The 25,747-nt window shown below is 54.8% G+C and overlaps 1 protein-coding gene across 2 annotated transcripts in view; it reads left to right on the top strand.

Moving 5' to 3' along the window:
- Positions 1–25,747, top strand: part of LRP5 (LDL receptor related protein 5) — a 113,498-nt gene that overhangs the window by 81,125 nt on the left and 6,626 nt on the right. Inside the window, exons 12-21 of one of the 2 annotated variants that reach the window (XM_082628425.1) lie at positions 2,744–3,067; positions 4,835–5,034; positions 9,701–9,909; positions 11,324–11,514; positions 12,185–12,394; positions 15,190–15,315; positions 18,890–19,126; positions 21,006–21,116; positions 22,817–23,053; positions 23,732–23,871. In XM_082628425.1, coding sequence (XP_082484551.1) covers positions 2,744–3,067; positions 4,835–5,034; positions 9,701–9,909; positions 11,324–11,514; positions 12,185–12,394; positions 15,190–15,315; positions 18,890–19,126; positions 21,006–21,116; positions 22,817–23,053; positions 23,732–23,871 — 1,985 coding nt within the window. Of the gene's footprint in view, positions 1–2,743; positions 3,068–4,834; positions 5,035–9,700; positions 9,910–11,323; positions 11,515–12,184; positions 12,395–15,189; positions 15,316–18,889; positions 19,127–20,975; positions 21,117–22,816; positions 23,054–23,731; positions 23,872–25,747 lie in introns of both variants that reach the window. The other variant, XM_082628424.1, reaches the window with a different exon arrangement.

Below are 25,747 nucleotides of genomic sequence, written 5' to 3'. Positions count from 1 at the left end.
TAAAAATCATTTTGAAAACATTATTTCAAATCGTGCCATGTATGATTTTCATTTGGCTTTCTCCCACTCCTGTACAGGAGGAGCATGTCCCCATGTCGCCAACGTGTTTTCACTGGTACCGTTTTTACTGTGAAATAGAGCATACGTGAGGCATTCGTACAACACACACACTTTGACAAGTGAAGACTTAGAAACCCATGCCCAGGTGGAGGAACAGAACTTGTCGAGTGTCACCGGGCCCTGCACCCGCTCTCCCTCCCTCACGTGGCCCTGAGCCTGCGTGTTGCCGTAGTAGTCCCAGCAGGTGCACACAGGTGTGTGCTCTGCATGTGACTGCTCGGCGGGTCACATGATCAGACCCTGGTTCATTTCACAAGCCCTCTGCTGCTGGCGTTAGAATGGCACCAGCGTTCCCAAATGAAAGCAAGGTGTGGGCAGGGCTACCTTCCATCTGGAGTCTCTAGAGGAGAATCCATTGCCTCTTCCATCTTCTGGGGGCTGGCTGCATCCTTGACTTGTGGCCCTTCCTCCATCTTCAAAGCCAGCTGCATAGCCTCCACCAACCTCTCTCTCACTGTCCTGCTCCCTCTTATGAGGACGCTTGTGTTTGCACTGGGTGCACTGGGATAATCCAGGATCGTCTCCCCATTTCAAAATCCTTAATTTAGTCACACCTGCAAAGCCCCTTTTGCCGTGTAAGGTACTATATTCAGAAATTCTGGAGATTAGAATGACCTCTTTTGGGGGGAGAGGGGGAATGTTATTCTGCACGTAGTTTTTTTTTTTTTTTTTTTTTTGGCCGTACGTGGGCCTCTCACTGTTGTGGCCTCTCCTGTTGCGGAGCACAGGCTCCGGACATGCAGGCTCAGCGGTCATGGCTCATGGGCCCAGCCGCTCCGCGGCATGTGGGATCTTCCCGGACCGGGGCACGAACCCGTGTCCCCTGCATCGGCAGGCGGACTCTCAACCACTGCGCCACCAGGGAAGCCCTGCACGTAGTTTTTATCAAGCACTTAATTTGTGCCGGCATTTTGACCATTCTACGTGCATGATCTCATTGAATATTTATCACAATTATATCACAAACCTCACTGGTTTTTTTTAATCATAATTTATTACATTTAATTATCATGGATACCCATGAGGACACTCTTAAGAATAACCATTTTGGGACTTCCCTGGTGGTCCAGTGTTTAGGACTTGGCGCTTTCACTGCCGTGGCCCTGGGTTCGATCCCTGGTTGGGGAACTAAGATCCCACAAGCCACACGGCGTGATTCCCCCCCCCCAAATACCCATTTTTCAGATGGGGAGACTGAGAGTCAAGAAGCTTACATAGCTTTCCCAAGGTCACATGCTGGTCAGGGGAGAAGCGAGGGGGCCCAAGTTGACTCCAGAACCTGGTTTCAACCACTGTGGTAGACTGCTAGGCAGAAGGTTTTATTTTATCAATATTTAAAAATTTTATTGACATATATATACAGTCAAGTACAAAAAAGTAGTCAAGTTGGAGAATTTTTACGTACAGATACTTGTACATACACAGAAGCATCAACATAGCCTGTGTAGCTCCCATGCAGATCAAAGTAGGGAAGTTTCCAGCCCTCAAAACGTTTTTAGTCAATCTCACCAGCCTCCTCAGGGGTCAGTGCTGCCCTGACTTCTATCTATGTGTAGTAGCTGTGCTGTTCTAGAACCTTCTATCACTGTGACCGTACAGAGTGTGCTCTTCAGCATCTGGATTCTTTCACTCAGTCTAATAGCTGTGAGAGTCGCCCACGTTGTTGTTATTCTTTTTTATTGCTGCATCATTTCCATTGTATGAAGATCCTACCTTTTTTAAAAAAAATTTTTTATAAAGTTACATTTTATTTATTTATTTATTTTTGGCTGTGTTGGCTCTTCGTTGCTGCGCGCAGGCTTTTTCTAGTTGCAGCAAGCGGGGATGTGCGGGCTTCTCCTTGCAGTGGCTTCTGCACAGGCTTTTCCTTGCGGTGGCTTCTCGTGTTGCAGAACATGGGCTCTAGGTGTGCGGGCTTCAGTAGTTGTGGTACGCAGGCTCAGTAGTTGTGGCTCGCGGGCTGTAGAGTGCAGGCTCAGTAGTTGTGGCGCACGGGCTTAGTTGCTCCGTGGCATGTGGGATCTTCCTGGACCAGGGATCGAAACTGCGTCCCCTGCATTGGCAGGTGGATGCTTAACCACTGCACCACCAGGGAGGTCGCAAAGATCCTACCAGTTTTTAATTCGTCCTACTATTTTTTTTTTTAATTTGAATGTGCTGAGTCTTAGTTGCGGCACGTGGGATCTTTTAGTTGTGGTATGCGGGATCTTAGTTGCAGCATGCGGGATCTAGTTCCCTGACCAGAGATTAAACCTGGGCCCCCTGCATTGGGTGCTCGGAGTCTTAATCACTGGACCACCAGGGAAGTCTCTAATCCATCCTACTACTGACGGACATTTGGGTTGTTTCCTGTTTGTGGCTGTTACACATAGTTGCTGCGTGCACATTCTCGTCTGTGTTGTTTGGGTGGATGCTGCATGCATTTCTCTTGTGCTGCAAGAGAGGAATTGCCTGCCCTCAGGGCAGGTGCACATCCAGCCTCAGTGGACCCTGCTCGTTTCCCAAAGTGGTCACATGCCTTATGAGCCCGACGCAAGTGGCCAGGCTGCAGGTTGAACTGGTTCACCCATCGGACGCCCGTGCGGTGCTGTTGCTGACTCGGTACCCGTGTGTCTCCACGCAGGTCAGGAACGGGTCGTGATTGCTGATGACCTCCCGCACCCCTTCGGCCTGACGCAGTACAGTGATTACATCTACTGGACAGACTGGAACCTGCACAGCATCGAGCGAGCCGATAAGACCAGTGGCCGGAACCGCACCCTCATCCAGGGCCACCTGGATTTCGTGATGGACATCCTGGTGTTCCACTCCTCCCGCCAGGATGGCCTCAATGACTGCATGCACAACAACGGGCAGTGTGGGCAGCTGTGCCTCGCCGTCCCCAGCGGCCACCGCTGCAGCTGTGCCTCACATTACACCCTGGACCCCAGTAGCCGCAACTGCAGCCGTAAGTGCCTCCTCTCCCCCTGTCCCTCACTCCCACATTAGATCATCAGTCTGACTCTGGCTGTTAAGGTGGAAAGAAGATTTTTATCTGGGGAAACCTTGGTGCACATGGGCAGTCGGGCAGGTTGTGCACTGCACATGTTGCCTAATGTTACCTGGAGGCTCAGGCTGGGTGGAAGACCTGTTGCTTCATCAAGACACGAGTAGATCGTCCAAGCCCTCAGCTGGCACATCCCGTGGGAGGCCCTTTGGATGTGAAAAACAGTCCCTGGGGGAGAGCACCCACTTATAGGGCCAGGCATTGTTCCAAGTGCTTTTTATGGCACTTAATCCTCCAGGCTATGGGGTAGGGAGTATCACTGTCCCCATTTCACAGACTAGGACCCTGGGCACAGAGATGTGTAGTTACCCACCCAAGGCCACACAGCTGGTAAGACTTGAACCAGGTTTGTATCCAGGCAGGCTGGCTCCAGAGTCCCTGCCCTGACCCCTTGCGTGTGGCCTCATGTCCACTGTGTAATCCTACACGAGGTAGGCCTGTTCACTTTCAATTCTAAGAAAAGCGAGGTTCAGAGAGCCTGAGAGTGACTTTCCCATGGGCCCGCAGGGAGAACAGGTGTGTCCTGTTGGCAGGCTTTTCTCCTGTGACATCAGCAGAGAGCTAGTTATAACTCGGCCTCTGTGCAGCGCTAGACAGTTTGTAAAGCTCTTTGTCATCCGGGCATTGTGTGAGCCTCTCGCAGCCCTGGGCCTTAAGAGGACTGAGCTTCCTTGGCCCAATTATGTGGATGAGGGACCTACAGCTTCGAAGGGTTAAGGGGCTTGGTCGAGGCCCCAGGCTGGTATGTGATGGGCCTGGGGCCACAGCCTGGGATTCCCCACTCTTGGGCTCCCTTTGGTCCTGTTGTCCTTGCCACTGGGGGCCATAACCTTGAAGGGTCAAGTGGAGGTGTAGGTCATCCACTGCCCAGAGGGTATGTGACTCGGGTGCTGGCTCCCAAGGCCGGCAGCCCCAGGGCTGTGACTTGGATTCATGTGGCCCAGCTGTAACTCTGACAAGGCTGCAGCTGGTGGCCTCTACACATCCTGGGTCCTGACAGCCCTGAGGAGCGCCCCCTCCCGGTGTCACTGTTGACGTCACACGGTTTTCAGCCATTCCCCGGAGCACGCAGAAGCTGCTGGCGAATCCCACTGTCACCAGAGCATCAAGCACACTTATGGTGGGAGGTTTTTTTTTTTTTTTTTTTTTTGCGGTACACGGACCTCTCACTGTTGTGGCCTCTCCCATCGCGGAGCACAGGCTCCGGATGCGCAGGCTCTGCGGCCATGGCTCACGGGCCCAGCCACTCCGCGGCATGTGGGATCTTCCTGGACCGGGGCACGAACCCGTGTTCCCTGCATCGGCAGGCGGACTCTCAACCACTGCGCCACCAGGGAAGCCCATGGGTGGGAGTTTGATGTTCACTACCTTTCCCTCCTTCGGACTTAAGTCTTGATAATCGGAAAAGAAATGGATATCTAGTTTTAAAATAACACACACACTTATAAAATATGGAAACAACAGAGATGTGTAACATGGAGAATAAAATTACCCATAGTCCACCCCCAGGAAACAGTGTTGTGTCTTTCCAGCCTTTTTCCATGTACATCTCGTAGGTACACACGCAAATCTACTTTTTACCATGAAATGGAATGCCATCCTCCCTGCCCACTCCCTGTTCGGCTCCCAGACACTGATGTGCGCCCGTCCCCGTTTGCCTCTTCCCAGCACCCACCACCTTCCTGCTCTTCAGCCAGAAGTGTGCCATCAGCCGGATGATCCCTGATGACCAGCACAGCCCGGACCTCATCCTGCCCTTGCACGGGCTGAGGAACGTCAAGGCCATCGACTATGACCCACTGGACAAGTTCATCTACTGGGTAGATGGGCGCCAGAACATCAAACGAGCCAAGGACGATGGGACCCAGGTAAGTGTGCTTTTGGGGGGGCGCGGGGGGCCCTTCCACGAGGAGCTCGCACTAGCAGCTTCCAGGCTACCGCCCCCTTTTCTTAGCAGAGGGGGTGCCAAGAGGGCACAGTTTGGGGTAAACAATGATTGGGCTCCGATTATGTCATTGCCAGGTATAAGGCTGAGCAGTGTGAAACCCTTAGATTGTGATTCTGTGTAGAAACTGGATTTTGCAGTTGTTTAAGTAGCAGTGGTGGGCGTCAAACCCCATGGGATTTTTTTTCCTTTCCATAGTGGTTCTGTGCAGGGGTAGTTGATATTGGTTATTCTAGATTTATCTTTTATTTTAGGGGAGTTGTATAGTCAGTTCTGTTATAATGCAATGTACATGTTTCTGAAAATCACTGCACTGTACAAAATCGCCCAGTACAGACCACAGGGCTGATGGGGGAAAGGGGGCTAGGTGTGCAGCACTCAAAAGGCCATCAGTGACAAACTGAAAAAAAGAGAGGAACCTGGCAATACAGGGGCACTGTCCTTCGAATGTTAAATGGTTCAGTACATAAATGCTCCAGCAGATATGGCTCTTGACGTTGAAAAGACCTGACGCTGGCGGAGGACATGGGGGTCGGAAGGTTGCAGCTTGTGGGTTTTTGTGGAACGCTGTAAGGAGGGTTGTCTGAGATGGGACATACCGTTGTAACCCCAGCGTGGATGGCCTGACTCCCAGTGCACGGGGGCTGGGGGTCGCTAGAGGCATGTGTGTTTGTGGGCCCCTGCTTGGTGCGGTGCTGCTGTGTGCTCTACACTTGCCTCGTGTTTCTCCTCCTGGGTGCAGTTGTGCAAAGTGAATGCGAAACCTGCTCTCTGCTCAAATTGTCCCTGATACATCACTGCATGGGGACAAATACATGTTTTCCAAACATGAGTCTAGCAGAACTGACTATTTTTCTGTGTTAGGTGTTTGTGACCCATGCCAGGAAGGACATTGTCACTGCAGCCTCGGGGCACACCCGGCGTATCCAGCCATGGGACAGGGAACTGTGGCCAGAATTCCAGTAGGACGTGCCTGGCTGGTCATGCCAGTTTCTAAAGACTCCTTTCACAAAAGCTACAGAACCCAATGGTCTCTTTCTCAATCGAGTGGTCCGTGTAACAGCTTATGTCATCGTGGTGAAATCTTGATACTGTTATAACAGCGATGCAGATGCTTGTGAGTGGAGATTTTCAGAAGATTTTCGTGCCTGTAACGTGGGTGTTTCTCTTCTCTACCCTGAACTGGGTGCCAGTGCTGCCTGTACAACTGGGCCTCACTTTCGACAAAATACTTCATCCACCCACGATGTAAAGTTAACAAGTCATCCTTTGACGTGTGTGTGTCCTTGGTGGATGGTAAAAGCCCCAGCTGTGCCCGAGCAGCTGTGATCATCATCTCTGTGGGAGCAGAGCCTGGTGGAAAGGGTGGGAATGGATTTCTTTCATCCTACCCTGGGCGCAGGTGACCGTCACTTTGAGTCCTTTGGAGAACAGGGAGCGTTAATTGATGGACCGTGGCTTCCTGCTGGGAAAGCTGCTGGGTACAAATTGCCTTAAAGTCCCATGGAGAGGCGTTCTTTTGCACTCTTTTATGGTGTCCGGCAGAAGTGGGGGAAGACTTTGGAGAAAAAGCCCTTTTAGGAACACTTAATCTGGAAAATATTCATTTCCCTTCCTGTGTCTCTTGCTAAACTCCACCCTCTGGTGGCTTTGATTGTTGGGGGTACCACCCCACCTCCAAGGATGGTATTCTTAATTATCAACTACTTGGCTGTCATTTTTCTATTTAAATTTTTATTCTTTTATTGTGGTAAATATACGTTACATAAAATGGACCATTTTAACCATTTTTAAGTGTACAGCTCCATGGCATTAAGAACATTGATATTGTTGTACAGCCATCACCACCATCCATCTCCGGAGGAAACTCTGTCCCCATTAAACACTAACTCTCTATCCCCCCCATACCCCCAGTCCCTGGCGCCCACCATCCTGCCTTCTGTCTCTATGAATTTGACAGCACTCAGTACTTTATATAAGTAGAATCACCCAGTATTTGTCCTTTTGTGACTGGCCTATTTCACTTAGCACAATGTCCTCAAGGTCCTTCCACATCATAGGAGGTATCAGAATTTTCTTCCTCTTTACGACTGAATAACACTCCATTGTGTGTATAGAAGACATTTGGCTTATCCGTCCATCCTCAGTGGACACTGGGGTTGCATCCGCCTGTGAGCTGTTGCTGCAGACTTTCCCACTTGGTTAAGTACCACTTTGTACTGGTGAGGGGGTGGGGTGTGGATTGTGACGTTGAATCGGATTCTGCTAAGATTTTTTGCACCGGCATTAGTGCCGTTCCTTATGGTAAAATTGGAGTTTGGGTTTTATAAAACCGGCCAGCCGTGTAAAGTTTATCTCCTCGTTCCTGTGTGCCTGGGGAGGGACGTAGGTGGTGTGTTGTTACAGCATGCACTTTTTTCTCAGCTGGTTGTTCCGATGAGTGTGTGCCTGGCTCCCACACACCCACCCTCCACAGGGAGCCTGACTCTGGCCAGGGCTAGCTGGAATCTTGCTTTACTCCCAGGCCGTCGGCTGCACTGGGCTGTGGTCTTTGGCCAGAGATCTCTGTGGCTCTTGGGAAAGGAATGTGCTGGCTGGAGTTGACGCCTGGCTCCTAGGGCCCACAGCTCCTGGGGGTGTGGTTGTTGTTACCTGCAGAGATGCGAGTGACATGCTTCCAGCTGCCCAGCAGGGCTGGACCAGAGGCTGCTGTGTGTGTGTTTGGGGGCGGGTGGTTCCTCTCCAGCTGAGTCCAAGAGGCTGGGCCTGGGGAAGGGGGCTTCTTTTTGGCTGCAAGCCCCCCTCTTGACCACCAGGAGACTTCTTGTTTTATTGACTGCTGAAAAGAGGTATATTAAGAGGGTCTGCAATGAGCTGTGATCAGAACATCATCTAAAGATGATTCCCTTCTCAGTGGAGGAACTTTTCATCCAAACCGTTGGTGGTAGCAGCCCAGGAGCTTGGGAAGCCCCTTTGCACCAGGTCGGGTCACCTGAGAACCCAAGGGGACCAGATCCACCAGGGAATCGGCCTCTAGCCTGTGAGGGAGGTGAGGGAAGCTCTGGGCACTCTCCTCCTGCATCAGTTCATGAAACAAGGTGCCCTTTAAAGGGATTCTCTGTTGGTGGCTCCGAAAGCCAGGGCTCATCCCTGAGAGGCAGTAGACGTCATGGAGTCCAGCAGCGCTCCCGGGAGAGGCTTGGGGTGGAGACCCGCAGGGAGTGTGAGGGGGAAAACAGACCCCGCGAGGGGCACGTGCTGCCCCTGGGCTCCCGGTATGCTCTGCGGGGCAGCCCTGCACCCTCACCTGGCCTTGAACCCCTGGCCTGTCTCCCTCAGGGAAGAGGCTGTGAGAGGTGGACCTCTGTGCTGGACACCTATTGTCCTGGCATCCTAAATTTAAAAAACAATAAGATTTGAGGGCCTTCGCTCTGGAGAACAGTATGGAGTTCCCTTAAAAAACTAAAAACAGAACTACCATACGACCCAGCAATCCCACTACTGGGCATATACCCTGAGAAAACCATAATTCAGAAGGCGTCATGTACCACAATGTTCATTGCATCTGTGTTTACAATAGCCAGGACGTGGAAGCAACCTAAGTGTCCATTGACAGACGAATGGATAAAGAAGATGCGGCACATATATACAATGGAATATTACTCAGCCATAAAAAGGAACGAAATTGAGTTATTTGTAGTGAGGTGGATGGACCTAGAGACTGTCATACAGAGTAAAGTCAGAAAGAGAAAAACAAATACTGTATGCTAACACATATATGTAGAATCTAAAAAAATAAAAATAAAATGGTTCTGAAGAACCTAGGGGCAGGACAGGAATAAAGACACAGATGTAGAGAATGGACTTGAGGACACAGGGAAGGGGAAGGGGAAGCTGGGACGAAGTGAGAGAGTGGCATGGACATATATACACTACCAAATGTAAAACAGAGAGCTAGTGGGAAGCAGCCGCATAGCACAGGGAGATCAGCTTGGTGCTTTGTGACCACCTAGAGGGGTGGGATAGAGAGGGTGGGAGGGAGATGCAAGAGGGAGGGGATATGGGGATACATGTACATGTATAGCTGACTCACTTTGTTATACAGCAGAAACTAACACACCATTGTAAAGCAATTATACTCCAATAAAGATGTTAAAAAAAAATCCAAGGGAAGGAAAAAAGATAAAAAAAGATTTGAGGGCCTTAATCCAAAAGTCTGAGTCTAAGGAAACAAGAAGTGAGAAGATGTCTTGAGCCGGGGGCCTATGATCCTGGGCTGACTGCTCAGCTGCTGGGTGGTCCCTCTGTAGGTGCGGGCCGGCTAGCCCGGGTGGGGTGACTACCAGGCAGCCGGGTCTGGTGCCGTCACTGGTGTTGGGGCCTGGCATTGGAGCCCATGGGTGAGAGCTCTCTTGGAGGCTGTTGGACGGATCAGCTTCACTCTCAAGCGGATGTGTGGGCAAGAGCTGGTTTGAAAGGAGAGGTTCCCAGACACGGTGGGGGTTTTGACATTTGCTCTGCACTCGGGCACAGGCCTCCGCCCTCCCCGCCGTTACTTTAGCCGGTGCTCGTTTCTTACCACCCTACAGCCCTTCGTTTTGACCTCTCCGAGCCAAAGCCAGAACCCTGACAGGCAGCCGCACGACCTCAGCGTTGACGTCTATAGCCGGACCCTGTTTTGGACGTGCGAGGCCACCGACACTATCAACGTCCACCGGCTGAACGGGGATGCCATGGGCGTGGTGCTCCGTGGGGACCGCGACAAGCCAAGGGCCATCGTCGTCAACGCCGAGCGAGGGTGCGGGGCCGCGCGGGTGGGGTGCTGCACCCGCTGGGGCGTGCCAGGGGCCCCTCCCGTGAATGCTGGCCTCTCGGGCCGGGAGGGACCTTCCACCCCCGACATTCCCATCCGCAGCCGGAGTGGGGCAGGGACACACCAGCTCATTCCCAGGCATGGCAGGGAGGCAGAGACGCCCAGGGGTGGCCTGGACTGAAAGCCTGTGCAGGGGTGAGGGCTTCGCTGAGAGACGCAGGCAGGATGTGATTCATAGGCTTCGTACCATCCCATCAAACTTGAACGCTACTCAACCATCCCTTCCATAGCATCCCACGTGGTGGCGGGTTATTCACTTGCCTAGGGGAGGTCACTCACTACCTGACTGGGAGCTTCTTCCTTCCCTGAAGCTCCCTGATGGGCCCTCAGGTTCTCTGATAGGTGGGAGAGCACCTGAGACACGTTGACAGGTGTGGAGGGTCCCAAAGGGAAGGCCCAGGGTGGGGGTGTGAGGGGGCCAAAACCACATGACATGAGATTGGGAAATAAAGCCAATCGGGGAGGGTTTGGGGGTGGAAGGCAGGAGGATGGTGACCACCTCAGGTACCTGCAGGGCTGCCGTTCAGGGCAGGATTCAGACCCATCGAGGCACTGTGTGCTGGAGCTTGTGCCCAGGGACCGCCAGGCAGACCTGAGTTCAAATCCCGACTCTGTCACCTACTGCCTGTGTGACCTCAGGCAGGTGACGTGACCTCCCAGGGATTCAGTTTCCTTGTGAGGACAGCGGGGAGTACCAGCCCTGCAGCCCCCGGGGGCTCAGTTACTGAAGATGGTTCTTTAGGAGTCAAAGGAGGGGGCGTGTACTAGGCCCGGGGGCTGCCGCAAGTGACCACAAAACAGGGGTTTGAAACACGGAGGTTTATTCCCTCGCAGTTCCAGGGGCCAAAGTCAAGGGCGGCAGGGCCGTGCTCCCACTGGAGTCTCTAGGGGAGGTTGCTTCCTGCCTCTCAGCTTCGGGGGCCCCGCATGCTCCTGGGCTGGTGGCCGCGTCCCTCCACTCTGCCTCCGTCTTCACGTGGGCTTCTCTCTGTGTCCGTGTGGCCTCTTCTCTCTCTTGAGGCCACTCTCACTGGTTGTGGGCCCACCGTAACCGGGGTGGCCTCATCTCGATCCTTAGTTACATCTGCAAAGACCTTGTTTCCAAATAAGGTCATATTCCGTGGTTCCAGGTAGACATGAGGTCTTGGGGGCCATTTTCCAGCTCCTCCAGGGCATGACCTTTCAGCTCCGGGTCCAGCCCCTAGAGGCTGGGGTCATATGACTGGTCACTTTCCGAAGCCCCGCTGGGTGCCCGCAGGGTCTGGGGCCGGTCTCTCTGGTGCTTTGCTGAGGACGCAGCGGACGCAGCACCCGTCCTTTACCTGTTGTTCTCTCGCAGGTACCTGTACTTCACTAACATGCAGGACCGAGCAGCTAAGATAGAGCGCGCGGCCCTGGACGGCACCGAGCGTGAGGTCCTCTTCACCACGGGCCTCATCCGCCCCGTGGCCCTCGTGGTAGACAACATGCTGGGCAAGCTCTTCTGGGTGGACGCCGACCTGAAGCGCATTGAAAGCTGCGACCTGTCGGGTACGTGCCCTGGAGCCTCCCCGAGGATCGGTCCCTCGGCAGCCACCACGTCTGACCCACCAGGACGCCTGCCATCGTGGTCATCAGTCATGGCATAGCAGCCGCCACGTTTGTCGGGGACCTACTGCGAACAGGCACTGGGCTGGGGCTTTACCATGTATAGTCCCCCTGCTCCAGCCTGTGGGTCCCAAATGATCCCCAGGTGGCAGGGGCCGATGAGGCTCAGAGAGGGTGAGCCAGCTGTGCAGGGCCCCCCGCGTCGGGTGGAACAGGAGTCCGACCGCTCTGCCTCCAGTGCCCATGCTCTCAGCTACTCTGCCGTGGCCGCCTTAGTCCGGGAGGCCCCTGGGCCAGAGAGGAGTGAGAAGCAGTGCTTCAAGGGGCTTTTCTTCCAGAAGTTGGGGTGGGCTGGGGGCAGGGGAGGCACCGTGCTTGCCGGGGGCCAGCGGCTGGGGCCACGGCCCTGGCCGAAGGGCAGGCCAGGTAGAAGCAGGGCTGTCCAAGAGGTGGCCTCGGATCTGCCTAATTCCAGGGAACGTGCCCCAGCCCCCAGCCCTGGCCAGACCCCGGCGTCCCCCAGGCTCCCGGCAGCCCACCCTTCTCCCGAGGCAAGCGCGGGCCGAGCTCTAGGGGTCAGCCGCCACTCAGGGGGAGCGCCTCCCTCTTGCAGGGGCCAACCGCCTGACCCTGGAGGATGCCAGCATCGTGCAGCCTGTGGGCCTGACCGTGCTGGGCAGGCACCTCTACTGGATCGACCGCCAGCAGCAGATGATTGAGCGCGTGGACAAGACCACAGGGGATGCGCGGACACGAGTCCAGGGCCGCGTCGCCCACCTGACCGGCATCCACGCCGTGGAGGACATCAGCCTGGAGGAATTCTGTACGTGGCGGGTGGGCAGCGGGCAGCGGGCAGTGGTGTGTGCAGACACCACCGAGGGGAGGGTGGGCTCTTCACAGAGCACAGCGGCCCCTGAACTGGCCCCCTTGGAAAAAGGCAGGAGGACAGGCCAATGTGAGAGTTGTAGGACTGAGATCCTCTTTTCTTTCTGACTGTCGGCCAGGTCTACTCTCGGCCCCCGGAGGCCACCCTCAGGCCCTCGCCCCATCAGCAACAGATCGAACCTCTCTGACTGCCTTTTCTACCAGCTGGAACCCACTCCGCTTTCCAAGGGCTTGCGATTAGATTTGGCCCAAGTTTAGACTAGTCTCCCTTTAGATTGATTCCAAATTAACTGATTAGTAACCGTAATTATATCTGTAAATCCCTTCTGCTGAGTAAGGTTACAAAACCACGGGCATAATAGCTCATCACATCCTCCCCAGCTGGGCAGTAGGGTAGGATATTTAGGGGGCATTTTAGGATTCTGCCTACCACAGTCTGGCTGTGCCCAGGGGCCTGGGAGAGGGATGACGTCAGTAACTGGGACCTCTGGTTCCTCTACCCCGCTCCGTATATGGCTATATGTGGATATGGAGGGGTGTGTGTGTGTGTGTGTGTGTGTGTGTGTGTGTGTGTTGTGAGAAGTGTCTACCTCTCCCTCTGTCTTCTCGCTTTTCTCTCTTCATTCAGTAAATACACCTGGGCTGCCAGCTGGGTGAGCAGAGCCATCACTGTCCTTGTCCTGTGATGCCCATGGTCTGGCCGCCTTCAAGGCCCTGGGGCCTGCCCCACCAGCCTCACCCCAGCCCATTACTATTGGCCTCCTGCCTCGGCCACACCATGTGTTGACTGTTCCGCACCCCAGGTCCTGTGCTCAGTATGTTATTACATTATATGTGTTATTGCACAATAATTCTATTTTACAGCTTAGGAAAGTAGGGCTCAGAAAGGGTATTACTTCCCCCTGTCACCTAGCCAATAAACCTGATGGGGCTTGGACTTGAGGCCAGAGTCCACATTTTAGCCACTGGGATTTTTTTTCTGTTGGGCTCCCTGCTCAGGATGAGGGGCATGACCTCTGAATCAGTCACTTCTGTGTTGACTGCTGGGCGGTGGGTTCTGTCCTTGTGGGTAATCAGCTGGATGCTGGATAAGTGAAGTCACTAGGAACTAGCTTCCGGATAACTGAGGCACCCCATGCCTATGGGTTAGAATGCCTGTGTTCACCTGGCCCCTTACACCATCCTCAGCCAAGTCCCGATTCCTGGTTGTTGCTGGCAGATGGTCAGAATGGTGAATGCTGAGCCCACAAATGTCGAGACCGACTGCCTGCTGGTGTCGGCAGAAAGCCAGGCTCATTGACCGGCAGCTCCTTGGAACCGAGCGGCTGGAAGGGCCAGGAAACGTTCAGTGAGCAGATTTGAGGTTGGAGACTGGGACGTGTCCATGAGTGCTAATGTGTGGGGTCTAGGGTGACATGGAGAGGCTCCTCGTTTTGGGTGAGGGCAGGAAGTCCTTGGGTGAGCTCTGCCATGTTGATTTGGGACGTGGGCCACCCATCCTGCCTCCCCACAAGATCCCACAACTAAACTCTAAACCAGGGGTGGCACTCTGCAGCCCATAGGTCTGTGTCATCCTGGCTGCCTTTGCTTTGCGGCTGGCCGACTAGGAGTCATGGTCACCTAGATAGGTGGCCTAGCTCATGAAACCAAAATTATTTGCTTTCTGATTCTTTATGGCAAAAGTTTGCTGACCCTGCTCTAAACCATGACTCTGTCATTTTAAAAACACCTAATCCTCAAGGTTGAGGAGGAAAAACTATGATTTGTCTTTGGGGGTCTGGGTGAGGAGCAGAGTGCTTTGTGCCGTTTCCTCTCACCTGAGGGAGGTCAGCCACCCTCCCAGCCTCCTAACCACTGTCAAGGTGTTGGGCACATGAAGTTAATTGAATTGAAATATTCAAGTTCCTCAGGGTTCAACACCCTTATTATTTTAATTTCCATGTGTATTAGTTTCCTGCAGCTGCTATAACAAGTCACCACAAATTGGGTGACTTAAAGCAATAGAAATGTATTCTCTCACAGTTCTGGAGAAATCCAACATCAAGGTGTCTGCAAGACTGTGCTCCCTCTGGAGGCTGGAGGTGGGGGTGGGGAGGCGGAGGAGGGGATGGTTCTTTGCCCCTCCCACTTCCTGTGGTTGCCGGTGTTCCTTGTAGCTGCATCATTGCAGTCTCTGCCTTTGTCATCACATGACCTTCTCCCCTGCCTTCACCTCTTATGTCATCTCTTATAAGGACATTTGTCAGTGCATTTAGGGACCACACAGACAATTCAGAATTAGACCCCATCTCAAGATCCTTAACGTGATTATGTCATTTGCAAAGACCCTTTTCCCAAATGAGGTCACATTCACAGATTCCAGGCATTAGGACATGGACGTATCTTTTGGGGGGACACCACTCAGCCCACTACACCATGAGAGACAGACACACAGGTGGGCAGTGTAGCATGATGGTAGTGGGCACAGTGGGAGCTGGTGCAGACAGGCTGGGATATGATGCAGGGAAAGTTCTATAAGTGCTTTTGGCTTCCGTTTCCTCATCTGCAGAATACAGTGTCAACAGAAACAGACTCCATAGGCTGCCCTAAGAATTAAGTGTGAGGATCTACCACACTCCTACTGGAGTGCCAGTTCTTGTGAGTTCTTGCCTGGCATTCATCCCCTCCGTCCTCTAGGCCACAGTCCTGAGGTAGGAGGCAGAGCCCGACCCCCACCCTCTTTTCTCTCCACAGCAGCCCACCCTTGTGCCCGGGACAATGGCGGCTGTTCCCACATCTGCATTGCCAAGGGTGATGGGACGCCACGGTGCTCGTGCCCAGTGCACCTCGTGCTCCTGCAGAACCTGTTGACTTGTGGTGGTAGGTGTGACCTCAGCACTTTCTGTTGGGATATTGAGCAGGACCTGATTCTCTGCCTGCCAGGTTGCTGCCTGGCAGTCTCTTAATACATAGTCCACGTGGCATCTAGTATCCTGAGCAGACTGTCTCTTTGTCCTCTTTTCTAATATATGCATTTCAGGGCTATGAATTTCCCTCTAAGTACTGGTTTTGCTGCATCCCACAAATTTTGATAAATTGCATTTTCATTTGCAGTTAGTTAAAATATTTTTTAATTGTTCTCAATAATTCTTTGGCCCTTGTGTTATTTAGAAGTGTGTTGTGTAATTTCCAAATGGTTGGGGATTTTCCAGCTATCTTTCTATTATTGATTTCTAGTTTAGTTCCATTAAATTAATGTGGAATTAATTTCCATTTCCTCGTCCCTAAAACAGAAGCAGCCATCCTCCATCACAGGCTCCTCATGGGAGTAACGAAGACAGCGGAGAAAGCATGTGCACACGCATGTGTGAGCGAGTATGTGCGCATACTCCCCCTCCTCCTCTGAGCTCCTGGGGGCTGGTCTTTACCCTGTCCCGTTTCTTCCCATCCTCACCCCCATGACCTCCACGCTGTGTCTCACACACGGCATATGCTTTGTATGATTTCTATCCTTTTAACTTTGTTCAGGTATGTTTTATGCCCCAGCATGTGGTCTACCTTGGTGAATATTCCATGTGAGCTTGAGAAGATGTGTCATCTGATGTTGCTGGGTGGAGTGTTCTATAAATGTTAGTTAGATCCAGTTGATGGATAGTGCTGTTCAGGTTGTCTGTATCCTTCCTGACTGCTTGTGCTGTCAGTTACTGATGGAGGTGTTAAAGTCTCCAATAGTGGGTTTGTCTAATTTTTTAGTACTGTCTTTTCTCCACCTTCTACCCTTGATCCTCTTCTTCCCTAAGGTTGCACAGGGAGTGGTCAAGAATGTAAGCTTTAGTGTCAGACAGACCTGGGTTCAAATTCCAGCTTTGCCACTTCCCAGCTGAGTGACCCTGGGCTGGTCACTCCCCTCTCTGAGCCTCCACTTCCTTCTCTGTGAAATAGAGAAATTGAGAGCACTTACTTGATGGGGTTGTTATTAAGTAACAGAGTACTTTGCATGGCCCCTGACACATGGCACACAGGAATGCCAGCTGCTATTAGTTGTGAGAATGGCAGTAGTAATAAAAAGGAATAATTGTCATTGTCACCATGATGAAACCCAATCCCCAGGACTTCCTCTCCTCTTCCTGCAGGTCCCCCAGGTGACCTTGGATGTGCTGTTTCTGTGTTCCTCTCTTCTTCCCTCCTCCTCTGAGCTCCTGGGGGCCGGTCTTTACCCTGTCCCTTTTCTTCTCATCCTCACCCCCATGACCTCCACGCTGTGTCCCACACACGGCATATGCTCAGCACATCTCAGGAAGCAGGACCATGGGGCGGTCCTTCTGGAGCTTTCTGCTGCCCCACATCACACTGTGAACCCCAGAGAGCTTGGCCAAGAACAGGGGATATTTCATGACTGTCCCCTGGTGGGGGCCACCGTGACCCTCCTGAGCTTCCTGGTGGCTTTTTTCTGAGTTCTGGCCCCAGGGCCCACATGGCTTTGTGGCCTGAGTGGCTGTGCAGGTCCCACAGACGTCCAGGCTGCCCTGGAGGAGACGGGGCCGGGGAGAGAGCTGCACAGAGTGCTCAGCTCTCCCTGGGACCCCAGCCCTGGGCCTCCCCAGGGGAGGACGCATCCCTCTGTCACCCGCCCCCGGGCTTTGGCCCTCAGACTTGAGGATGCCGGGCCCTTCCTCACGGCCTAAGAGGCCTGTATTTACTGTGTCCGCATCTCCGCTCTTCCCTGGCCTCTTCTCTGGGGGCTCACAGGAGGACAAGGGCCGACTGAGGTTCCCAGGAGGTGCCACGGACCCTCGTGCCTCGTGCACTGGCAGAGCAGCGTCACGCGCACATTACCGAACCAGGCTCCGTGCGTGCGCACATGCTCGCTCACATGCGCGTGCGCGTGCTTTCCCCGCTGTCTTCGTTACTCCCTCGAGCAGCCTGTGATGGAGGGTGGCTGCTTCTGTTTTAGGGACGAGGAGATGGAGGCTCTGGGAGGGTGGGGGGTCCTTGGGTTGCACAGCTGCTGGGGGAACCTGGGTTCAACCCCAGGTCTGTGCAACCCCCATCCTGTCCAGTCCTCACTCTCCGGCCGCGGCTGCCAGGACTGGGGGCCCTGCGGGGAATCAGAGCCTGCCCCACGTGGACCCTCTTCTTCCTGCTGGGCTGTGGGGGGCTGGAGTCCAGGAACGGGGCCTCGGCCACTGTCCACACGCACCTTTCCGTGGTCAGCATCCCTGACCCTGGCTCAGCTCAGCATCCCTGGCTCAGTTTGCACACATCCGTCGTTGGCTCCTTTGTCCCCGGCTGTCCTCTGTGGCTGAGCCCAGTGGGAACAGCGGCCTTGTGTTCATTTTTGCTCACATCTCCTCCCCCATCTCACATCCCTATTCAGCCCAGTGTGGACCCCACAGTTATGGGGGAGGCATATGGGTTCCAAATGTTGAAAGGCTTAGTACATCTTGAAATCAATACTTTTGTGAAACTGATATCTTTTTCTATTTTTTTGACCATGCTGCATGGCTTGTGTACCTTAGTTCCCTGACCAGGGATTGAACCCAGGGCATGGCAGTGAAAGTGCCAAGCCCTAACCACTGGACCACCAGAGAACTTCCGATACCTTTTTCCTTAATCAGATTTCAAGGGTATTGAGGACTGTTGCTAAACGTTAAAACGAAGTTTGGGCCAATTTCTGGGGCTCAGTTTCCTGTGATTTTCCAGACAGAGGCGTGGAGAGATGATGACGGGCCCCCTGGGAAATGGGGGCAGCCCGGGACCAAGGGGCTCCTCCTGGGTCTCTCTGCCAGTGCCCTGGCATCCGTGCCCATCTGCGTCTCGGCCTCCAGGACATTGCCACTCACTGAGTGCTACTGCTCATCTGGCCCATTCTTGGCCTGCACTGGGGAAGTTGACCCCGAGGGGGGAGTGACTTGCCATAGCCACCTGGTACGAGGTGGCCCCAGATCTCCTGTCCTTCACCCTCCCAGCTCACCACCCTTCCTTGACTCCCTCCACCAGGGGGCCTTCGAACCCCATCCTCATCCACTCTGCTCCCTGCTGTCGAATCCTCACCACCTGCCTTTCCTCAGCCCACTCTTCAACAAGGTGCCTGGGTCTTCCACCGGGGCCCGCCCCCGCCATGCCTGTGGGCTCGCTGGCCACCCACAGAGTTCTGGCTCCACTGCCCCAAATGTGTAACAGGTGTGGGCGCTGACCACCCACTTTCTGACCCTCCTATTTCCGGCGGGGGTGCGGTGGACACTCCCCTGTAGCCAGGCCGTGCACACGGGCCTGGATTAACAGCTTCATCACACACTGGGGGCTGGAGGTGGGATGCAGACAGGACGTAGGGCAGCGGAGACCAGGTACAGCACCTGTGAATTGAGCGTGTTCCCCGCTTTGAAACCCAGAGGTGTTTCGCCCAGGTTTTGCCCAGCTGGGCGGCCTGTGATGGTCTTTCTCTCCTCCCCAGAGCCTCCTACGTGCTCCCCGGACCAGTTCGCGTGTGCCACTGGGGAGATCGACTGCATTCCTGGGGCCTGGCGCTGCGACGGCTTCCCGGAGTGTGACGACCAGAGTGATGAGGAGGGCTGCCCGGTGTGCTCGGCCGCCCAGTTCCCGTGTGCGCGGGGCCAGTGCGTGGACCTGCGGCTGCGCTGTGATGGCGAGGCCGACTGCCAGGACCGCTCCGACGAGGCGGACTGCGATGGTGAGGCCCCTCCCCTCCCCTAGGCGCAAGCTCTCTGCCCTCCCGGAGCTTGGGCTCCATCTGGTCACGCATAAAGCCTTGGCCTGGAGCGAAACTGCCGTGGCCCCTGAGCTTGGGAGGGGAGAATGTTAGTTGCAGGCCCACCAAGGGCTCTTGCCCTCTGCCTCGCCAAGCAGTTTGGCTTGAAGGCAGACTGAGAGCGTATCTCGCCTTCCCTCCTTCAGTCAAGGATTTTACAGAGACCCAAGTTAAGTCCAGTAGTCAGCTGGATTTGCATGTTTTACACCGTGGTTAAGCCCCATCCCAAAAGGCAGCGCTGTCCTCTACCAAGCGGTCTGTGGGATAACGCTTACATCTGGGTGGTTTCTAGTATCCCATTGAACCAGGAGTTACAAAGAGATCTGCTTAGTCAACCTGGGTCCACGCTGACTGGCAGTAGCTTCCTTTTAGACCGTGACAGTGAAACAAATCTCTGTGCTCCCTCTGAGGTTTTCTTACATAAAATGACCCACTCGGTTGTTTCCTGCCACACCCCGTCAGCACCACGGCCCCATGACTGCCGCTGAGCTGTTAATGGGTCATTCTGGCTGCCACCCCACAGCCACCGGTCCTCTTCTTGGATGACTCAGGTGTTATCTGTTCACTGTCCACTGTCCCCGTTCATGATGGGCAGCCATTCTGTGGAAGATGAAGGCCTGGGGGGCATTTCCCCAGATATTTCTATAAAGCCGCAGTTGTTCAGTCTTGCCAGCTCACAGCCCCTTTGAATTCGATGGAGACTGTAGACCAGGGATGAGCACGCTGCAGCCTGACGGCCAAATCCAGATCACCACCTATTTTGGTAAATGCAGTTTTACTGGGACACAGTCAGGCTCATTCATTTACATATCGTCTCTGACTGGTCGGAAACAGCAGAGTTGAGTAGTTACAAAAGAGACCTATCTGGCTCTTTACAGAAAAGTTTGCTGAGCCCTGCCTTACATCCTTGGCCCCAGCACAGTCTTGTGGCCAAGATCTCAGCAGGTGGCAGGAGCCCTGATTAGGGACCGTCCCCTCCCTCCTCCCGCTGTGACTGTTTCTCCTGGAGAAAGGAAGCATCGGAGGACAGCAGGCCCTAGTGGACGCTCTGGGCTCCGCCCTCTGTTTCAGAAGCCACCTCTCCTGCTGGGTTACCGGCAGATCTGCCCACTTATTGCAAGGACAGGGTTCCTTGTCTCTGGTTTCCAGAGTGGGCGCCTGGGGCAGGGCGGGTGGGGAGCTTAGATGGCAAAAGTACTGGGGGCGGGTGATGCCGTCCTCGTGGGGCCGTAGCCCTTTCCAGGGCAGCAGGGAGGCAGCAGTCGGCACCCAGCCTTCCTCGTCCTCCTCGCGTGGCCTCTGCCTTCCCGGCTGCGCTCGGCTCCCCCTTCCTGACCCTCAGAGCTCTGCTGGTGTATCCCCTGTCCCCTGCCCCTCCCTCTAGGAGCCCGGTTCCTTGTGGTGGTCCTCTAGTTGGCTGTCCCCTTCCTGGTGACCTGGGAGGGCCTGGGCACAGGGGCCATGGTAGTCCTGGTGCTTTGCGGGCCTGACCCATGGTAGGAACCTGATGAATGAATACCTCCCTGGGTCGTTGAGGTCTCTTCCCTGCCAGCTCGCCCCCAGCATTGCATGGGCCTCGGAACTGAGGTCCTTGAGGGGTGGGTGAAGACTGGCTTTGCTGTGACCACGCCTCGACCCGGTCCTAGAAAGAGTCCGTTTGTCTGCTCTGTATTTGGAGCCCAGACCTCTGTTGTTGGGTCTGGGGGGGCGGGGCAGGGAGCACCGGTGGTGGTCATCTGCTTAGTGCTCCTGGCTGCATCATGCCCTGCAGCCTCTCTGAACGCAAGGCCCCTCCTTGCAGCCGTCTGCCTGCCCAACCAGTTCCGGTGCGCCAGCGGCCAGTGCGTCCTCATCAAGCAGCAGTGCGATTCCTTTCCTGACTGCGTCGACGGCTCCGACGAGCTCATGTGCGGTGAGCTGGCTTCCCCCAGAGGGCGGGGTTGGAGGGTCACCCTCTGCTGGGGTTCTGTCCCAGGACCGTGGGGTCTAGAGGGAGGAAATGGTGGGGACTGAGGAGGCTGGGAGGTCAGGAGTATTTGGCCTCGGTAGGGAGTCAGGGAAGCCTTCCTGGAGGTGGAGGTGGCTGTGAGGAGGGGGAGGGGGAAACTGTGAGCCAGGGGGCATTTCAGCTGGGACAGAGGCACAAAGAAGGCACAGATGTGCCAAGCCAGGCCTGAGTGTAAGGCGGCATGCTTCTGCCCAGAGCCCTCACTCAGCAGCATCTGTCAACAAGATCACCCTGACAGAGTAGTGGGTGTGTCCATTCCCTGGCAGCCTGCTGTCTGGCTGAGGAGGAGCGGTGTGTGCCCACGCACACACGTACACGCACGCACATGCACACACACGCACACACACACGTGCTGCATGCCCCTTGAGTGACGTAGCTTGTACGGCCAGGGATGCAGGGGCTAGAGAATGTGAAACCAGGGCAGTCAGAGAAGGCTTCCTCGAGGCGTTGGCTCTTGAAAGGCTGTCTGATTCAGACAGGAAGGGAGCTGGATTCCCAGACAGGAAGCGGGAATGTGTCCGTGTGTCTGGGGATATGGCCACTTTGTTCACTGCAGAGGGACCGGGGCTGAGAGCTCTGCCTGCAGGATAGAGACGTCTTGTGAATGGGGAAGAAGGAGGGGTCCCCAAGGGACTCACTGAGCGCTTTTGTGCCTTCACATCAACCTGGGTCAGGCCCCTCAGCTACCATCTCAGGAGCGTGGTCTGGGGGCCAGAGGGTAGCAGTGGGGGCCCCGGGGGGTCTGAGCCCCACGCCTCTGCTGGGCAGGTGTCCAGTGTGACAGTGTCTGTCTTCAGGCTCCCATGTGATCGTGGCCCCAGTCGTTGGGGGTGATGTTTATCCACAGTCAGGCCTCGTCGCCGGAACCAGCAGCTTTCCTCCCTTTCCTTTGGGTTTTGGCCAGCCGGAGGGGACGTTGTTGATTGCCCTCAGAAATGTGCCACCCTGATGGGAAAGTGAATGTCCTTTTGTCAGAGTTGAGTCTAGAGCCCAGACATGCCCTCCATGCCGCAGGTGGCTTGGATAGTGGGGCAAGCCCCAGGAGTGCCCCTGCCCGGGAGCCCTGGGTGCACCTTTGAAGCCCTGAGCTGGCTCCTGGCTTTTTGGGTTTGACTGGGCCCCTGCGTCCAGGCCCTTCACATTCCACTTCTCACGCTTTCCCTGCCTAGGGCCTTCAGGATTCCTGGCCTCTGTGGCAGGCAGGCGTGAGGGGCTCAGATGGAGGCCCCGGGCCCTGGGTGCTTGGGTCAGCCCCGCCCCTCCGCGTGGTCCCGTCTCCCCGCCCCGCCCCCTCCCGCCGCCTGGTGCTCGGGCTCAGCTGGACTAGGGACGTGCACATGGGAGAACCCAGCGCCTGCTTCCAGCCGAGAAGCTCCGGGTCAGGGGCATGAATAGGAGGCTGCTTCAGAGGAGTCGCTGCTGAGGGGCCGGGGGCCGTGGCAGAGCTGAGTCAGGCCGAGGAGGGGGAGAAGGTTCTGCGGCTCCATCGGCGGGTGCTGGGCCGGGGCGGGAGCCGCCCGCCAGGGCACACAGCGCCGGCCCCGCAGGAGGCCCGCTCCCTTTGGGTTAACGTCCGCTGTCGCTTCCTGCCCGTGCTCTGGCAGAAATCAGCAAGCTGCCCTCGGACGACGGCCCGGCCCACAGCAGCGCCATCGGGCCGGTTATCGGCATCATCCTCTCGCTCTTCATCATGGGCGGGGTCTACTTTGTGTGCCAGCGCGTGGTGTGTCAGCGCTACGCCGGGGCCAACGGGCCCTTCCCGCACGAGTACGTCAGTGGCACCCCCCACGTGCCCCTCAATTTCATCGCCCCCGGCGGCTCCCAGCACGGCCCCTTCACAGGTGAGGAGCCTGAGCCGCGAGAGGACCCTGGGCGGCGGTGCGGAGGCAGACAGGGCGGGATATGGGGCGAGTGGAACACAGATATATGGAATCTAAGAAAAAAAAAATGTCATGAAGAACCTAGGGGTAAGACAGGAATAAAGACACAGACCTACTAGAGAATGGACTTGAGAACATGGGGAGGGGGAAGGGTAAGCTGTGACAAAGTGAGAGAGTGGCATGGGCATATATACACTACCAAATGTAAAATAGATAGGTAGTGGGAAGCAGCCGCATAGCGAAGGGAGATCAGCTCGGTGCTTTGTGACCACCTAGAGGGGTGGGATAGGGAGGGTGGGAGGGAGACGCAAGAGAGAAGAGATATGGGAACATATGTATATGTATAACTGATTCACTTTGTTATAAAGCAGAAACTAACACACCATTGTAGAGCAATTATACTCCAATAAAGATGTAAAAAAAAAAAAAAAAAGGAATGCTCTTTGGACTTGACCTGAGATGCTCTCGTGGGGTGTGACCTGAGTCGTCCCCCGGGGACAGCTGGGTGGGGACACATCTCTCATAGGGCTTCTGCACCTGAACCTGGGTCTCCCGGGCAGCGGGGCTGGGGAGAGTGCGCCGTGTGCGTGGGGCGCCCCTGCCCCTAACTCGCCTCGTTCCCCCACCCCCTCCCCGCAGGCATTTCGTGCAGCAAGTCCATGATGAGCTCCGTGAGCCTGATGGGGGGCCGAGCCGGGGTGCCCCTCTACGACCGGAACCACGTCACCGGGGCCTCGTCCAGCAGCTCATCCAGCACCAAGGCCACGCTGTACCCGCCGGTGAGTAGGGGCAAGAGGACGCCTGGCCAGCTCAGGTCCTCCCTGCCCACCAGGGGCAGGCACGTCCTGTGACCTCAGGATTTCGAGAATTACTTGCTGTTCCACCACTTAGAATGGTGGGTGCGTTCACCTTTCTCCCCGTCCTGACCAGTAGTTTTTCTCTTCAACATCATTTTCTGTTCAGAAAAGATTCATTGTGGATAACCTGGAAGCCACATAAGATTCTAAAAAGTGGGAGTCTCACCCATAATCCCACCTCCCGGGGTTGCTGTTGGGCGTTTCCCTGTCTGGGTGGCCGTCTGGTTCCTCGGGCCCGCCCCATCGGCAGGGCCTGTCTGGATGGACGCGAGCTTCCCCTCAGCGTCCCTGCCAGAAACACTCTATTTTCCCGCCCACAGCCTTGCTGGTGCCCAGAAAATAGCCGGATGGTTTTCTAAAGACAGGCACTCCTGGGGTGACTATCATGGCTGAAATGCTCCCTGGAGCTTCCGGCAGCCTGAGTGGGGTGAGGGCCTGGCCCTAAGCCAAACCACGCCCTAGAACAAAATGACTCTACGGAGGGTGAAGTGCCAAAGCCCCCAGTATCCCAGCCCCACACCAGGATCCCGAGGGGGACCCTCTCCTCGAGGCTGGAAAAGACCCCCATTTCCAAAGCGTGGCCCCAGGGTAACTGGGGCAAGCTTGATGCACAGATGTGAATCTGGGGATACATATCAAGTTCTGACTTTATATGGTTCTGTGCTTTTTAAGTCTCCAAAACCCGACTTCCTGTGATGGTATGCTCTTCTGACGTGAAGACAGCCCCATGAGCTTTCTCTGGGGGGTCGCCAGTGAGCCCCACCCACCAGGGCTGGGCCTTCCTGCCCTTCTGGGTGTCCCCCATATCCGGGGTGTTGCCCCTCCTTATCACACCTGACCTGGCAGGACCAAGGAGTGGGGGGCAGCGGGGCTCATTATCTCGGGTTGGCAGGATCAGAACCAAATCTCCTGGCAGCTCCAGGGCCCGACTGTGTTTCGGGGCAGAGGGAACAAGGAGCCAGGAGCCTGGAGCTTCAGATCCCTACCTCTTGTCCTTCCTGCTGCTACTGTCACCTGGCTTTCAGATGTCCCATGTAACCAGCTGAAAGCACCAGGAACCCGTGTAAGACTGAGCTTACCCCAGGACAGCCCCCTGGACCCCCCCACGCAGACACCAGGATGCTCGGGAAACTGGCTTCTCCATCCGCAGCCCCTGCTGGGAGCTGGGGAGATCTTATTTGACAGCAAGAGATGACACTGACCACCAGCAATTTTTTTCAACGGCTTTATTGAGATATAATTCACATACCATCCAATCCACCCACGCACTTACAGTGTAGAGTTCGGTGGTTTTTAGTATATTCACAGAGTTGTGCAGTCATCACCATTGTTAAATTTAGAAAATTTCATCATCCCAAAAAGAAACCCTGCATGGAGCCAGCTATTTAAAAATTAACTACATTAGTTTGAATCAGTAATATATGTTCATGGTACAGAATTCAAAGGGCACAGTGAAAAGAGGGCCCAGCCCTCACCTGCTCAGGAGCTCACCCCGCCCTGGAGGCACATCCTGTGGTGAGTTTATCGTGTGTTCTCCCAGAGGAAATCTGTACATAAGCGAGTATACAAGAGTATGAACTTTATTTTCCCAACAGAGAGTAATTTTTTTTTTTTGGAGATAATTGTAGATGTATATGCAGTTGTAAGAAATAATACAGAGAGGTCCCATCTCCCTTTCACCAATTTTCCCCAGTGGTAACATCTTACGTAACTATGGTTGTCTTAGCCCATTCATGCTGCTCTAACAAAAATACCATAGACTAGGCAGCTTAAACTACACATATGTATTTCTCACAGT

The sequence above is a fragment of the Mesoplodon mirus genome, assembly GCF_964341445.2.
Source record: "Mesoplodon mirus genome assembly, chromosome: 7".
In the NCBI taxonomy this organism is placed as follows: Eukaryota; Metazoa; Chordata; class Mammalia; order Artiodactyla; family Ziphiidae; genus Mesoplodon; species Mesoplodon mirus.
The sequence above is the reverse complement of the archived record's forward strand: the minus strand, read 5'-3'. Positions and strand labels throughout refer to the sequence as shown.